Raw genomic sequence first — 15,580 nt, 5'->3', positions numbered from 1 at the left:
TAAAAATACATAGTTTTCGATTTAAATTAAATTTAGCATAGAGAAATATATTTATTCAGTGTCTCTCCTTGACAATAAACGTGCCCTTTTACTGTTGTTTTTCGTTGGCTTAATGACGCTGACACCAAAGCACACGGCGTGTCCTCTTGTATCGAAACCGAAGTGACTGAGTAGTGGCGCCATGTATATACGTATGTATGCATGACAACAGTGGCGTGCGGTCCATTGTAACGGAATCTTTTCATAAATATGTACTTACATACATACTGTGACACCCCCGTATGGTCCCCATTTGGGGATGTCTTTGTGTATCTGAAGAGGCCCGAATCGGTATCAAAGCCAACAAATAATAAAGCGCTGATTACGAAAATAAATAATAATAAAAGAGCCCAGCCGGCAATGCCGTAAATTTTGTTAACCGTTGGAGATTTGCAACGTCGCTTTCTTTTCGACGACGGTTTCGTTGGAAAAAATCACAAGATGGCGCGGAGATCGCGACAAACAAAAAAATCGTGAGCATGCCTATTTCGTACGGAAAAAATAAATTATTCAAAATGTAACCATATAGTATAATATTAACGTTAAATAAACCTCGCCGTTTCTGACAACAATTCCGGTGTCATAATTATCCACCTTCATCCCAAATACAGACGATAAAAAAGAAAACAAAACACAAAGTGACAGTTGAGAAATTCTCTTACCAAAATGGAGGGAAGTGAAAATACCTACTTTTATTCATTTTAGCTTTTTTAAACCGTTAAAGCAAAAAAATCAGTGTAAATAAAAAATAATCATAATTTTTTTAAACCGTGTTATTTCGAAACCGTGCAAAAAGAGGATCGGGTGTACATAATTTGAAAACATTTCATGCATACACACTAGAACAATGATACTCAACCTTTTTTTTCTTCCGGCCAAATACATATATTTGTAAAGTAACGCGGGCCGCATCACTACTGGTGTAAATCATGAAACCCCCTCTTTTTTACAAAATATTCTGGACATGAACGTATATCTGCTGGATTCGCGCCAGTATGCTTTTCCAATTAAGCTACGGGAACCTTATTGAATCACGACAATTTTAACTAATACTTGTTCCATGAAATGCTTATCGAATTGCGTTTTAATGTTTTAGTATATTAAATTAAGGTAGGTATCAATTGATTTCTTAATTACTAACCGACTTTTACAAAATATTTTTGAGATTTTAAAAATTATGAGGGTTTTTTTTAAAATTAATTGTGTGCAATAGCAACACTCTTATACCAGATTTGATGTGTACCATAATGACAATCCTCTTCGGGTGTCGAAAAAGTCGAAATGAATCTCAAGATATACGAAATTCCTGATAATAAATGTGTTTCGGGCCGCACATAAAAGCTTAAAGGGCCGCATGTGGCCCGCGGGCCGCAGGTTGAGTATCGCTGCACTAGAATAAATCATTTTGTAGAAAAAAAGAATAAGACACCTGACTGGACATGAACGTATATCTGCTGGATTCGCGCCAGTATGCTTTTCCAATTAAGCTACGGGAACCTTATTGAATCACGACAATTTTAACTAATACTTGTTCCATGCATTGGCGGCTTAATCCGGAAAAACTTAGCAGGTCAATTTTGAATATATCATTTTAATTTGCCTTTTCGTTGTATACTGAAAAGACGTATTGCAAATTGACTTTTTATACATTATAGAATAAGTGCTAGAAATTGTTATAGGTCGGTACCTACTAACCCTTCAAAAAATGTCCGTTTTTCATAACGCCAACCCATCGTTAACCGAAATTGCACACAACGCGTTATAATTTTTTGTAAATCAGGTCCACTTTTCTTTCTTTGCTTTTTGAAAAATCATCAATCACACGATTATAAAAATTGTCTATTTTTCCCACATATTTTTTTTCAATACTGAGCATTGCAAGAGCGGTCAGTCTATCCTGGCCCTATTGCGTAGAAAGGTTTTTATTCTTTTGAGAGTGGAAAAACATCTTTCACTTTCAACTGTTGTCATTGGTATGACGCAAATAAATTGGAGAACTTTGATCGACTCGGAAAATGTTTCGTTGAAATTATTGCTGAGTAAAAAATGTAGAAGAGAAACTGCACTAATAGCGCCATGCAAATCATCTCGTTGATAAAACACCAATAATTCATTTTTTAACTTGATTATGTTTATTTCTTCTAACAGTTTTACCAAATTTACTTGACGTGTGGGAAAATTATTTTTAAAATCAGTGTAATTTTCTTTATTGAACAAATCGGATATAATGAGATGATCGTTGGATGCAAATCGTGCTTCCATTTCCATTATAATTGTATCACAGACTTCAATTGCTACTGCGTGCGTACTAACTGCTTCACAAAAATGTTATAAATCACCAAAAACTCCTTATATATTATTAAAATAACCAAAGGCATTCGTCAAAACCTGTCAACGAATCCGAACCGCATACACAGTTGCGTCTTGAGACCAATTATCTAGTCAGTGTTATCATTCTGTTTCATTTAATTAGGTGAAAAAATCTTTTGTCTCACACTCGGGCATTGCCGATATTACAGTAATTCACGCACCGTTACAAGCTTCGATCTCGTATGTTGTGTTATATCGATCTCTGTCTTATGTATGAGAAACGAGAGAGAAAATTTTATAAAAATATTCAATTTGGGTCAATTTTCAGACTGCCGGCGAACACAATATTTTTGTTCGGGGAATTATCGCCCAAACAAAAAAAGCCCAATAGACTGGGTTGACACAATATCGCGCGCCCTATAATTTCAAATCCACCGATTATTATTAATATTATTACATATGACATTGCACATATTATTAATATTATTATGTCGATTGTAATGCCGGGTCCACACCGAAAACAAGTCGCGCGACAACTCGTTAAATTTTACGATAAGCATGATAATTATCGTAAAATTTCTTAAGCAATTATGATAATTATCGTAAAATTTAACGAGTTGTCGCGCGACTTGTTGCCGGTGTGGCCGCACTTTTAGGTATTTATTTTGGCAGGTCAATGACCGAATGACCTATAGAGGGAGCCGCCAGTGGTTCCATGAAATGCTTATCGAATTGCGTTTTAATGTTTTAGTATATTAAATTAAGGTAGGTATCAATTGATTCCTTAATTACTAACCGACGTCGTGGATCACTCCATTACTTAGTTTTTATAACGCGCTTATACAAAATGATTTATTCTAGTGTGTATATGCATGAGATGTTTTCAAATTATGTGTATTCAGTATATAGAATGTTACATTCTGAAATCTTGTGTCTTATTCGTTGAATAAAAGAGATGGTTAATTACAATTTAGATTTAGTACACCAAAAATAATTTAAAATATTACAGTTGCCTAAATTCTTTCATTCATGTGGTCGTAGTTCATGAGCAGCTATTTATAATTGAATTTTACAAACATAATGGTATGAATCGGCATCGTCATGATTTCAACCTGCTGTTGGTCTTGGCCGCTTCTAAGAAATGTCTGTCTGCTGCAAACTCTCTCTTGTATGTTCGACAAGTTACTGCAAATGCTACTGTTATAAATACTCAATTTGTATGACTGTCATTCACATCATGTGTAAAAGTGGCTTTTCTTCTTTTTGTGTCATTTTGTTATCGGACGTCGGCGATCAGTTCGGGCATTTCGGCCTTTCTGTCGCTGCTCTAAATAGGGATGACCAGTCTCTTGAGCCAGGATGTTCCTCGCTCATCGGAGATTTTCTCTTGAATGATACGATGCATACGTTGATATCTCTCGGGACGCTGTTTGATGTGGCCAAAGTAAACTTTCTTGTTTTTATTTCTTTGGATATTTTTTTGGTTCTTTTTTATCCTCGACATTCGTAACTTTGCCTTGCCAACTGATACTTAGCATGCTGTTCATCCACATTTCGAAAGCTTCAACTTTTCTGAGCGTTGTTTCTGTAAGTGTCCATGCCTATACTCCATATAATACGACTGAAAAGACATTAATAGCATCTAACCATTCTCATTTTGAGTCCCAGATATATGTCATGGCTACATAGTATTTTCCTCAGTGTGTAAAAGCATCCCTGACTTTTTGCCACAACAATCGAAAAGGAAAGTGATCATTTTGTATTTTTCTATTTTCAGGTATTACTGTTGCTTCAGAAGAATTACCAAGCACTCCCCGTGGTTGACAGACCTAATTTTATCAACAACGGCATGTCTACGTGGTTCTCTCGCCTGGTTCCATTCATGTTTGTTCTTGATAATGTTAATAATGGCCTGACATCAGATGTTATCGAAGAAATGATTCCAGAAATAGTTAAAAATAAATATTTTAATAATTCCCACTGGCCCGTGATTCTAAAGAACAGTGCGGACTGGTAAGTTTGGAATTTTATGTATTACCCATTACTACTGCACAGAGGAACTATACCAAAATAAAAATTATGACATAAACTTTTAAGCGGCCTAGCACATAATGCAATCGCATCTCGGCAACCATGTACATATAACAGTTATTTAATATTACACATGTTTTGCTCACGTCATTAATAAACGCCAAAATTTTACATAGTGAGTTCATATCGTCACTGTTCTGGCAGAAGACACTAATTCGAAAAAATGACATATTGAGTTCGTTATACCAAAATGTTCCTTATTTCAAACTTTACCCTCTGGAAACCTTCTTAATAAATAAACTTTCTTTATTTTAAAGTCATCCTTTTTACGATTACTTAATAAACTCACATGATAGACCGTTTCGAACATTTTAAAAACTTCAAAGTCAAATTACTCAAAACTACTATTCTCCAGTTAGTGTGTTCTGCCAGAACAGAGACGATATATTTTAATTGTCAATACATACGTGGGATAGAAAAAGAGCCACATACATCGTATTGTGATGTGAGAAACAGACAACTACCGATAAAATTTTCAATTTACAATTTAGTAGAAATTATTGAATGAGTTTTTGACAGTTATACTTAAACATATCGCAATGTCTTTCGATAATCCTAAGATATTGTGTTATTTGCATGTAGATTTACTTTAAAAATGGAGGATTGTTCAGCACAATTTTTACATTGTCTTTTAACACATTGTCGCCACTGGTGACCATCAAGTAAGACCTACCTTTGAGTTGTTGTTCGGCGCCGGCGGGCACGCGTACTGTATATTTTCGTATATGGAGCGACAGTCATGACCCTTTTGTATGTTACCACAACTTAACCTAAGAATATTCCTTCAAAGTAATTAAAGATAGGCTCGGCTCGCAAAGTAAAAGTTTATCCATGTACAGTGTCACAATACGCAAACTCACTAATAAGATTTCATTGTATGACTATGTATAATTATTGTAATCTATGTGACTAATTGACTAATCTGAAATCAAAATTAATAGTCAAACTTACAAAATCTTGCCGAAGGCTTGCCATAGAGACGGGCGGCCAGTCCGGTGCTATCTAATAAATCTTTTTATTGGTACCGCGACGGACTCATGTGGCCAGCATATAAAAAAAACCAATTAACGCATAAAAAAAATATATCCTCACATATTCTATCAAATATAACTTATAAACAAATAATCATTTTACATAAAACTTGATTGCATATCGTCAGTGTTTTGTAAAAAGGGCGAATTTGTATCTCCACAGGAAAGTACTTAAAAACGATAATCGTAAGGGTGAATATCCACTTAGTGTTACGAATAAAAAGCGAATGTGACATATTAGGGCTTTTAAAATATATTATAAAGACAGTATTCTTTCTAAGCTTTATTATAAATTTGTTAGACATTTCGCACCGTGAGTGTAAAACCATAGCAAGTGCAAATTTTTCAATTTCCAGATTTAAATGCAAAACAACTGCAAAAGTCATAAACTTGATAATGTAAAATTGAAGTTACTGCAAACTTAAAAATTTTCATTAAAAAGACAGATATTTGGGTTTTACAATACAAAGATTTACTTTCATTGTTAATGTAAAACCATAGTATCTGCAAATGATTATCCATGACTAATTGTGAAACCCGAGCATTAGACGCATTCTTTTGGTGTATGCAATGTGGCATTGTTTTTATTATTGTGATAGCAGGCAATTATTGAAATGATTCAGTGTTAAGACTTTGATAACGCATACAGACGTATTCTACAACACATTATTGTTTCCTTTGATTCAAGTAATGTAGTGCAGTGTATTTTGTTTTTATCAAATATGAGTTTAAGGATTCGAATGATGGTGGAGTTAGCTTTAAAAGCTGAAAAACTTCTAAAAAGGTAAGACTTTGTGATAAATATTATACTAAAATGATATACAAAACTAACCTTAATATTATTATTGTTATGAAACTTATTATTATCGACTTATCTTATGTACCTATGTATTTATTTTATGCACCTACAATATTAAACTCTTTCAATTTACACAACAGTATATCAATCAGATCTATGATATTTTTGTTTTTGCATTGTTACAGATTTTCAAAAATGTGACAAGTACATTTCCTGATGCTGAAGAACCCATGTTGGATATATATGAGGAAGCTGCTGGTTTGCAAGAGGAACAATACCCATTATAATATAGGCTTTTTTCAACCAAAAAAGGACCTATGTGACTTTTGTGAAAAATATAAAAATTGCAGTAGCGAAGAGAAAAATATAATTAAAGTTAAATAATATATGACATTCATCAAAAAAAATAAACAATTATCGAGAACACAGAAGGCGAATGACGAATAAAATAGTATGTTGCTATAATCTGCAGGCCGTATTATCAACACCAAATGCCCAGATATCAGTGCTATATTACAAAAGAAAACTTTCAACCTATAATTTTACCATCTTACACACATTAATAATAAAAATGGTTACTGTTTTGTTAAGCATGAAGGGACTACAAACAAAGGGGCCAATGCAATTGGTTCTTGTGTTGTAAAATTTTTGAAAGACCAATCAATTGGGAAGGAAGTCATTTTTTATTCGGATAATTGTGCCGGACAGAATAAAAATAAATTTATTACAGCAATGTATTTATACGCCGTTCAGAATTTTAATATCCCAAAAATCACACACAACTTTTTGGTCGTAGGACACACCTAGAACGAGGGTGACTCTATAACACTCTTGCATAGAGAAACTAAAAAATAGTCTTGAAGTCAGGTCCAATTTATATACCAATACAGTGGATTCCAGTGATTCACTGGAAATTGGCACTGACGAGATTTTTGATTTTCACAAGTTAGCAAATGAAATGGGCAATAATTTTCAACTCAACGAAAATAGTAAAAAGGTTAGTTGGGTAGACATTCGCGTTATTGAAGTGAGGAAAAACAATCCTTATTGCCTGTTCTATAAAAATAAGTATGAAACAGAAGTGTTTGATGTAATAAATATTAGAAAACGTCAGGGCGGACGTCAATCAGTACAACCTCAACTACACAAAGCATTTATAAAATCACCTTGGATCTCCGAAGCAAAATTAAATGACTTGATTTCCTTATGTTCATCAAAAGTGATACCAGAAATACACCACAATTTTTATAAAAAAAACTTTCATCTACACATTTAAATACAGATTCAGATAATAATTGACGACGATAAAATTAATTATAAAAACATTACAATTATTGTAATTTGCTATTTTTATTTTGGTTTAAAATTGTATGCATCTATTTTAATTAATTATAGTTAGTAAGCTTAAAATATCAAAATATTATAGGTAAATATCATTCTTGATTTATTTAATAATAATATAATATATTATATTATAATGGTATTACCAAAGTTTCCAATAAAAATCTTACTGCAATTCAGGTAACTGCGAAATATCAACATTTTCTATGCATCATGAAAGTGTAAAACCATAGCAACTGCTAAAACTTGTAATCTTGATGGATTTATATGAAAAAAAATAAAATTAATAAAAGAACATGTCATAATGTATACATACACCAAATATTATGGTTTTATTTTAGAAACTCTATTTATCCTGACCAAATGAAAACTTTAAACCCTTATATCTCCAAACTATGTAATTTGCACATACGTTGGTTTTACACTCACGGTGCGATTTGTCCACAGGTAATTAATAAATAAATGTCAAAAGTTAAAAATCCTCCTGTAAAATAGCATTTTGGTTAATTCGCCCTTTTTACAAAACACCGACGATAAAATGTCAGTTTGCGGTTAACAAATGAATTCTTGCGACTCAACGAGTAAAATATTAAACATGTTTGAAAACTACTTGACCCCGGTCTGTTGATTTTAAAGTCTGCAGATGTGGGGTGCTCCATGTGGGAAATATGTCTGAATGCTTTAAATCAGTGGAGCAGTGGCATTAATGAATTTATGGTTATCCGTGATTTGAAAATTTTGAAAAATTACCATGTAAGCAGACATGTTAGCTATCATATTAAATAATTTTCATATGTGACGAATACAGTTGTTATTTAAAATTTGTTTATTTAATTTTGTTGACACATAAAACACATGTTACTCAATACATTGACACACACAAAGTTTACTTAACATTTCTTGATTGAAAAAATATTGTTTGCACTGCCAACTAAATTGATAGCGAAGCGGCATTTTGCTTGTTTTGGCTAAAATTGCCACTGCTCACCATTTCCATATGTATCGTTGAGTTTCAAAACCCGCTATAACACTTTTTTGAAATAATTAAGATATATATATCGTTGGATTCGTTATTAAAATCTCTACATGAAAATTTTATCGCCTCTTTCAAAAGCTGCTACGATTAACTGTCATTTATGAAACAAAATCAATGTGTCTATTAAATCCCGCTATAACACTACTGAAACATTCAAAAACTTTTTTAGTTCAAAAAGTTTTTGTTGATTTTCTCAACATAATGAAAAAGTGTTTTGAAACTCAGCGACACATATGTCACACACATCAACAATGGCCAGCAGGCATAATACATAACCACCTTTTTTTGCCATCTGGAGATTGAGAAATACCTTTACGACAATAGATGCACTGTGCATTCATATAAGTGGAATCCCGATTTTACCTGCTCCGAATTCACGTTTCCCTGTTATTTGCATGTAGTTTTTGCAGTACTGTTTCATTTTAGTACATTTTATACTTGTTATGTATACGTTTTTATTTCTCGTAATTTACGCACAGAAATGTTCAAAAATCAATTACGATTTTCAAAATAAAAAATTCAATTTAATTAAACACATTCGAGTACATAAGTCATAGTAATTATTGAAATGAATATTAAGGTGCAGACACCTGTCTGCGGGGCCCTAAGCCAAGGTTATGACTTGATTGTACAGAAATCTTTTATTTTAGCCAATACGGTCGCTTGTTCCTGGCATTTTACCTTCATACATATTATGCATAATTTTTACGTTGTTTGTTATTTCGTGCTCTTTTTATTTACACCTGTTCAAATATGTTAGGAAAGAAAATTTTAATTTTTCATTACCCCCAATTTACATTTTCCCTCTATATACATGTTTTTAATTGTTAGTCCATTCTAAAATGTAAAATTGGGATTTCACTCGTATCTGTAATTTATGGATTCACCCAATATTTTCGCTCACTACTTGAATGAATTGAACTGGCGTTTACATGGTAGATCTCCATTATAATGGTTTTGAAATAACGTAGATCTAGCTGAAACAGCTGTCAACATAAATAGCTCAAATATTATAAAATACATAGACAAAACTTTGTTTAAATACATATTTACCAAATCACTGCTTTTTTGCCTGTCCTTCAATATCAGAAGACCATAAGTTACTAAAATACATACAAGTATAATTCCTTGAATGATGTGGATCTTTATATGGGACAACTTAACAGGAAAGACAAATTGCTGATTTTTCACTCATCAGACATCCGGTATTTTGTTAGAAGTGAAAGGATTTAAAGAACCTACCTATCTATATTTTTATGGTATATTTTTTGTTTTGTATTTGTTCTAATTTTAAAATATTTTTTTATTTTTTTAATGCCCACAGGGGACTTATGTTTGATACCTCCAAATAGGGATTGCAATACTGAATAAAAATATCAATACCGGTATTCGTTAAAAATAAAAAAGAAACATAAGTACTTATCAGTAAATATATATACAATTTTATAAATAGGTATACTGATGCATTTTGTTTTATTATTATTTCACCTTTGTTGGATTCAGTCAATATATTTACATTTTAGCAGCACATAACTTATACACTCAATTTAATAGGCAATACAGTACAAAGTAATGAAGAAATAACATTCAATTCATTTTCAAAAACGTAAACGACTGGTTTTTTAATACTGGAAATTCCGGTGTTTTGGATTTTTAAAACCGGTATTTTGGTATTGATAAATATTGAAATACCGATTTTGAAACACCGGTATTGCAATCCCTACCTCCAAAGACATTTTAACATTTTTCTTTGTCATTGAAGACGTTTTGGGTTACTGCAATTGAGCCCATATCCGGAAAAGTAGCGTTCTGAGATATTGGCAGTTGGACATTTTGATTGTTGTGGAGATACCCATTATCGAAAATATTTAATTCTGATAAACAAAGGTAGTTTGAGTAATTGAGAACACGTTTTATTAAACAAAAAAACTTTATTGGATAAACCACCATGTTTATAATAAAATATACAGTAACAAATTTAACGTTTCCGTATAACATAAAATAATCGTACAACTCTGATTTTGGTGGTAACATCCTTTACCCTAAGATTTTAAGTGTGTCACTTGAAGTGATGTTTTCATCAGGAGGTCCATTTTCAACATTTATTGGGATAAATTCCAATATATTTTTTAACCAATCAGCACTTTATTAGCTTCACAAATAAAAAGCAAACAAAACAAAATGTCTTCCATTTTCTTTGTATCCTGTTGAATTTAGAATTGCAAAATTTTTGACAGCACTTGCCTACATACACCTAAGTATATTTTCGTGATAATCTTTCCGTTAAAAGTTTCATAACTTTGACCATTATTCATTTTTGACGTAATAATTAGTTTCATTAATGACACGCCTTTTTTGAACAAATAGATTCAGATTTTATACTCTGAAGAGTAAAAACAAATTTATCGCAATGTGTAATATCGCGTGTGTATGTATTCACTATGTCGTGTACGGCATAGATATTATGGTGTACGGATAAACAGCATACATCGCGCGGTCCGTTTGGATTGTCTATTGCCACCTATTAGAATATCAAAATAACAGCGTCATCGCGATAACACTCGTTTTCCGTGTATGGGCTCAATTAATCACATACAAAAAGTACAAAAAATGAAATTTTAACATAGTCTCAATTTCACCAAATTTTGACTTACCGCAGTTTACCTCACATACGTACATTATATGCTAAAGAGATTATCTAATTTTATCATTATTTATTTGCAGTTATCCTGCAATCATGATGCAGCTGTTGAAAAGTGGAAACCTTGTTTGGAGCAAACTATGGCAGTGCATAACTAAACTATTGCGTCCGTATTTACGGAAAGCCGAAGGCCCTATAACCCCTTTACTGACTGTCCTAGAAACTGCATTCATCGCCGACAAACTATCACGATGCGAAGCCTTCAAATGCTGGACTGTTCTAATGGACAACTTTGTTTTGGAGACAAAGGAGATTTTCAACATGAAACAGATAAAACTTATAATAACTCCTTTGGATGCGAATAACTCCAGGACTGAAGAAATATCTGCAGCTAAATTCAAAACATGGTGGCATTTAATCGATCTTCTACAAACGAATATCTACACGAGTTATACAAAAACCCTCCTGACATTTATGAATTTTTGTTACGGCGACCCTAAAAATCCCCCGCGCTCTTTTGTTACCAGCTCCGACTTCCCGTCCATGCATAAACGGTTAATTAATTCTTACGTTGAAATTATGGGACACAAAGAATGTTCGGGTTGTGTCGAGAACGGTTTTGAAAGGTTGCATAAAGGAATCTTCAGCGTTGCGATCTTCGAAGCAGATCATGGAATTTGGATGCATTATACTAAACAAGTCATTATAATTATCGGAAAGAATTTACTAACAAGTGATGACATGCTGACAGAACAATTGTATCAGAATATGAAATGCATTTGGTCTTCATTTTTGGCAATAACCACCAATGTCAAAGATAAAACTCTACACACAACTGTATTGAAGAGCGTTATGTCTCTACTGAGCTCATTGACTGAGGTAAGATAATCATGTTATGTACTTATATTCAGTGGCGGCTCGTCCATATGCACTGCGGTACTGCAGCACCCCCAAGCAAATTGAGTCAAATTTAATATTATAATATACATAGATTTATATAATGTATTGTATGAAAATATCAATATTATTAAGTGTGTAATCAGCTCGCCCGCGCATCGATACATCCAATATCCAATAATATTATCATACAGCGCGGTAGGTACTTGATTTTGCACAGTACCAATTTCAATAGAATATTCTTGAGTGGGCGACGGAGAGGTGCGGGCAGCGGTGCTTGCAGCTTCGTACTGCCGGTTAGACAGTCCGTTTTCAGTATTTCTCCGTTGCTTGTGAGCACGCGCTCCACACCGAGGAAAGAAATATAGCTATAATGATTTATTAACATTGTTAAAATTTATTTCTGCAAGCAATTTATGCAAAATTCTTTATTTTAATTATTTATATTTAATTTTGATGTTAATAGTAAAATATAATCCAAATAAACATTTATTTTTACTTTTAATCAACCGCACCCCCAAATATCGGGTCTAGGACGATTTGGCACCGCGAACTGGCCTCCGCCGATTGGCCTCCGGTAATTGGCCGCCGGTACAATCGGACGCCGGCCCAATTGGACGCCAACCCAATTCGACGCCGACCCAATTGACCTCCGGGAGGATTGGACGCCGCACAGTTGAATTAAATGCGCAAAGGAATTGACGTACGTTACGATTTGTTGGAGTAAATAAGCAAGTCAGTTTAATATGCTTCTATCTTCTCAGTAGTTGTACCTTATACATTTTGCGCTTGACACATTTTTAATATAGATTGAGAATAATTATTATGCCTTATGATGTTTATTAAAAGAAAATAATTCTTCCCTCGCTAAAACTTAAATATGTGCATAATCAATTAATTTATTGTCTATACATGGGTACTTATTTATATTTACAACAAATATTAAAAATAATGTTAAATGTTAGAATGAAAATTACATTATATTTCAGCGTTTTATCGACTTAATAATATTATAATAAAGCTTAAACATGTAAGTATATTATTATGCATAAATGCGTATTTTAAGATAGTATGAAATTACAAACAAAATATTAAGTAAGTTATCTGCTAAGTATAAATGTTTCAGTAGTTTGATTGATAAATTACTTAGGTACTGGGTGCTGGACGAAATCCCGAAGGCCAAAATCCCGAATTCTGAAATCCCGAATGGCCGAAATCCGGAAAAATAAAAAAATACAAACATCAATAATTGCGCAATTTTTGCAAGAGAGACAAAAACCCATTTTTTGTGGAAATATAAAAAAATGTAAAATACAAACATCAATAATTGCGCAATCGTGAGCGCAATAATTTCAGGAGAGACCATTTTGTAGAACGAATGGATTTTGTGTCTCCTGCAAAAATTGCTCAATTCACGATTGCGCAATTATTGGTGTTTGTATTTTACATTTTTTTTAAATTTCCTCAAAAAATTGGTTTTTGTATCTCTTCAAAAATTGCGCAATTCACGATTGCGCAATTGTTTGTGTTGTATTTTACATTTTTTTTATATTTCCACAAAAAATGGGTTTGTGTCTCTTGCAAAAATTGCGCAATTATTGATGTTTGTATTTTTTTTATTTTTCGGGATTTCGGCCATTCGAGATTTCGGCCTTCGCGATTTCGTCCAGCACCCAGTACCTAAGTAATTTATCCCAAGTACCCATGTATAGACAATAAATTAATTGATTATGCACATATTTAAGTTTTAGCGAGGGAAGAATTATTTTCTTTTAATAAACATCATAAGGCATAATAATTATTCTCAATCTATATTAAAAATGTGTCAAGCGCGAAATGTATAAGGTACAACTACTGAGAAGATAGAAGCATATTAAACTGACTTGCTTATTAACTCGTATCGTAACGTACGTCTATTCCTTTGCGCATTTAATTCAACTGTGCGGCGTCCAATCCTCCCGGAGGTCAATTGGGTCGGCGTCGAATTGGGTCGGCGTCGAATTGGGCCGGTGTCCGATTGTACCGGCGGCCAATTACCGGAGGCCAATCGGCGGAGGCCAGTTCGCGGTGCCAAATCGTCCCATTCCCCAAATATCTTATCTACGAGCCGCCACTGCATTATATTGTTACATAAGTGTATATTTGTGTACATTAACCATTATTGATTCACTGCAGGATGAAAGACTCTAAACTTCTACCACTCTAGTCTTTGAATTATTATTACCACAAACTCGTGAATATCAATCAATTTAGTGGTCCAGCCAGTTTTAGGGCGTCCTTGTAGCTGTTTAGTGCCCTTTAAGTATGGTAGCGTTTTTCCATTGATTCACCGAGTGACATGTTCACAACATGGGTATGTAAAGGTTACACCCTTCCAAATTCCGAATTATTTGTCACATGTTTCGCGTACATACGTGAGAATTGGTATCACACTTTGGTTGAACACTACATTTTAATCACAATGAGAAGTCTCTTTTGAAAATACTATTAAGGCACCCAATTTCAGTTTGTCATTTGGTGTCTTGGATAGATGTAACTATTAACATCATTGAGTGTCGTTTATCATGAACACTTTGGTCAACCAAATAATTTATTATTATACTTGTGTCTTTAAGACCCTTGAAAGTCTTATTTTTATTGATGGAATTAGCGGTAGTGTACTTTGGTAAATACTAACTATCCTAACCTAACCGATGAAAATGTAATTGGTACAGTAGAGTAATGCTCAAATTGCGTCTGGCCCGATCGTCTGCCACGATTGCCAAAATCTATTATCTATGGTTTTCCAGGATCGTGAGCAAATTGGAACCAATCCTATTTCCGTCTGCCAAGATTCACGAAGATTGGAGAACTTACTAAAATATCCGAAGCTACCGCCCGCTTGTGAGGTTAGGCTTGACAGCTGAGTTTTGACATAAAATTGTGAGGGAAAACTGTTCAGTGTAGCCACCAATCTAACAAAGATATAGTTTTTGGTCGACCTATATTTTTAATAATGTCTATTTTAAACCAATCTAAAGCAAGGACCAACGCGATCGAATTGTTGCGTGTAATTGGTTATAGTGTAAAGACGTTGGTCATTACGGTCGGCGTGGATCGTTGGATCTGGGCGTCTGCCAATGTAATTAAGCCTTTTGATTGTATGGTGGGATAGTAACTCTGCTACTCGCCTCCCCCCTTCACCGTTTTCCACAAACTGGAGGGACATACCACGATGACACCACATGTTCGGTTATTTTTTGTTTCATTGTCATTCGTTTTAAAAAATGAGAGATGAGCAATAAAAATGACATTTAAGTGAGCAAGAAAGAAAAATTCACTCAACTCAACTTTAATAATATCCATGTGAGCTTGTACTCTACCAATTCAGATAGAGTACAGCAGTTTTTGGATAG

At 33.6% G+C, this 15,580-nt stretch overlaps 1 protein-coding gene across 1 annotated transcript in view; it reads left to right on the top strand.

The window, feature by feature from the left end:
• Positions 1–15,580, top strand: part of LOC147064464 (uncharacterized) — a 41,544-nt gene that overhangs the window by 2,633 nt on the left and 23,331 nt on the right. The window contains exons 4-5 of the mRNA XM_085957651.1: positions 4,127–4,362; positions 11,372–12,167. Coding sequence (XP_085813777.1) covers positions 4,127–4,362; positions 11,372–12,167 — 1,032 coding nt within the window. The remainder of the gene's footprint in view (positions 1–4,126; positions 4,363–11,371; positions 12,168–15,580) is intronic.

The sequence above is a fragment of the Rhyacophila brunnea genome, unplaced genomic scaffold, assembly GCF_057557595.1.
Source record: "Rhyacophila brunnea isolate RB1 unplaced genomic scaffold, BYU_Rbru_1.0 scaffold_7, whole genome shotgun sequence".
NCBI classification, from domain to species: domain Eukaryota; kingdom Metazoa; phylum Arthropoda; class Insecta; order Trichoptera; family Rhyacophilidae; genus Rhyacophila; species Rhyacophila brunnea.
The sequence above is the reverse complement of the archived record's forward strand: the minus strand, read 5'-3'. Positions and strand labels throughout refer to the sequence as shown.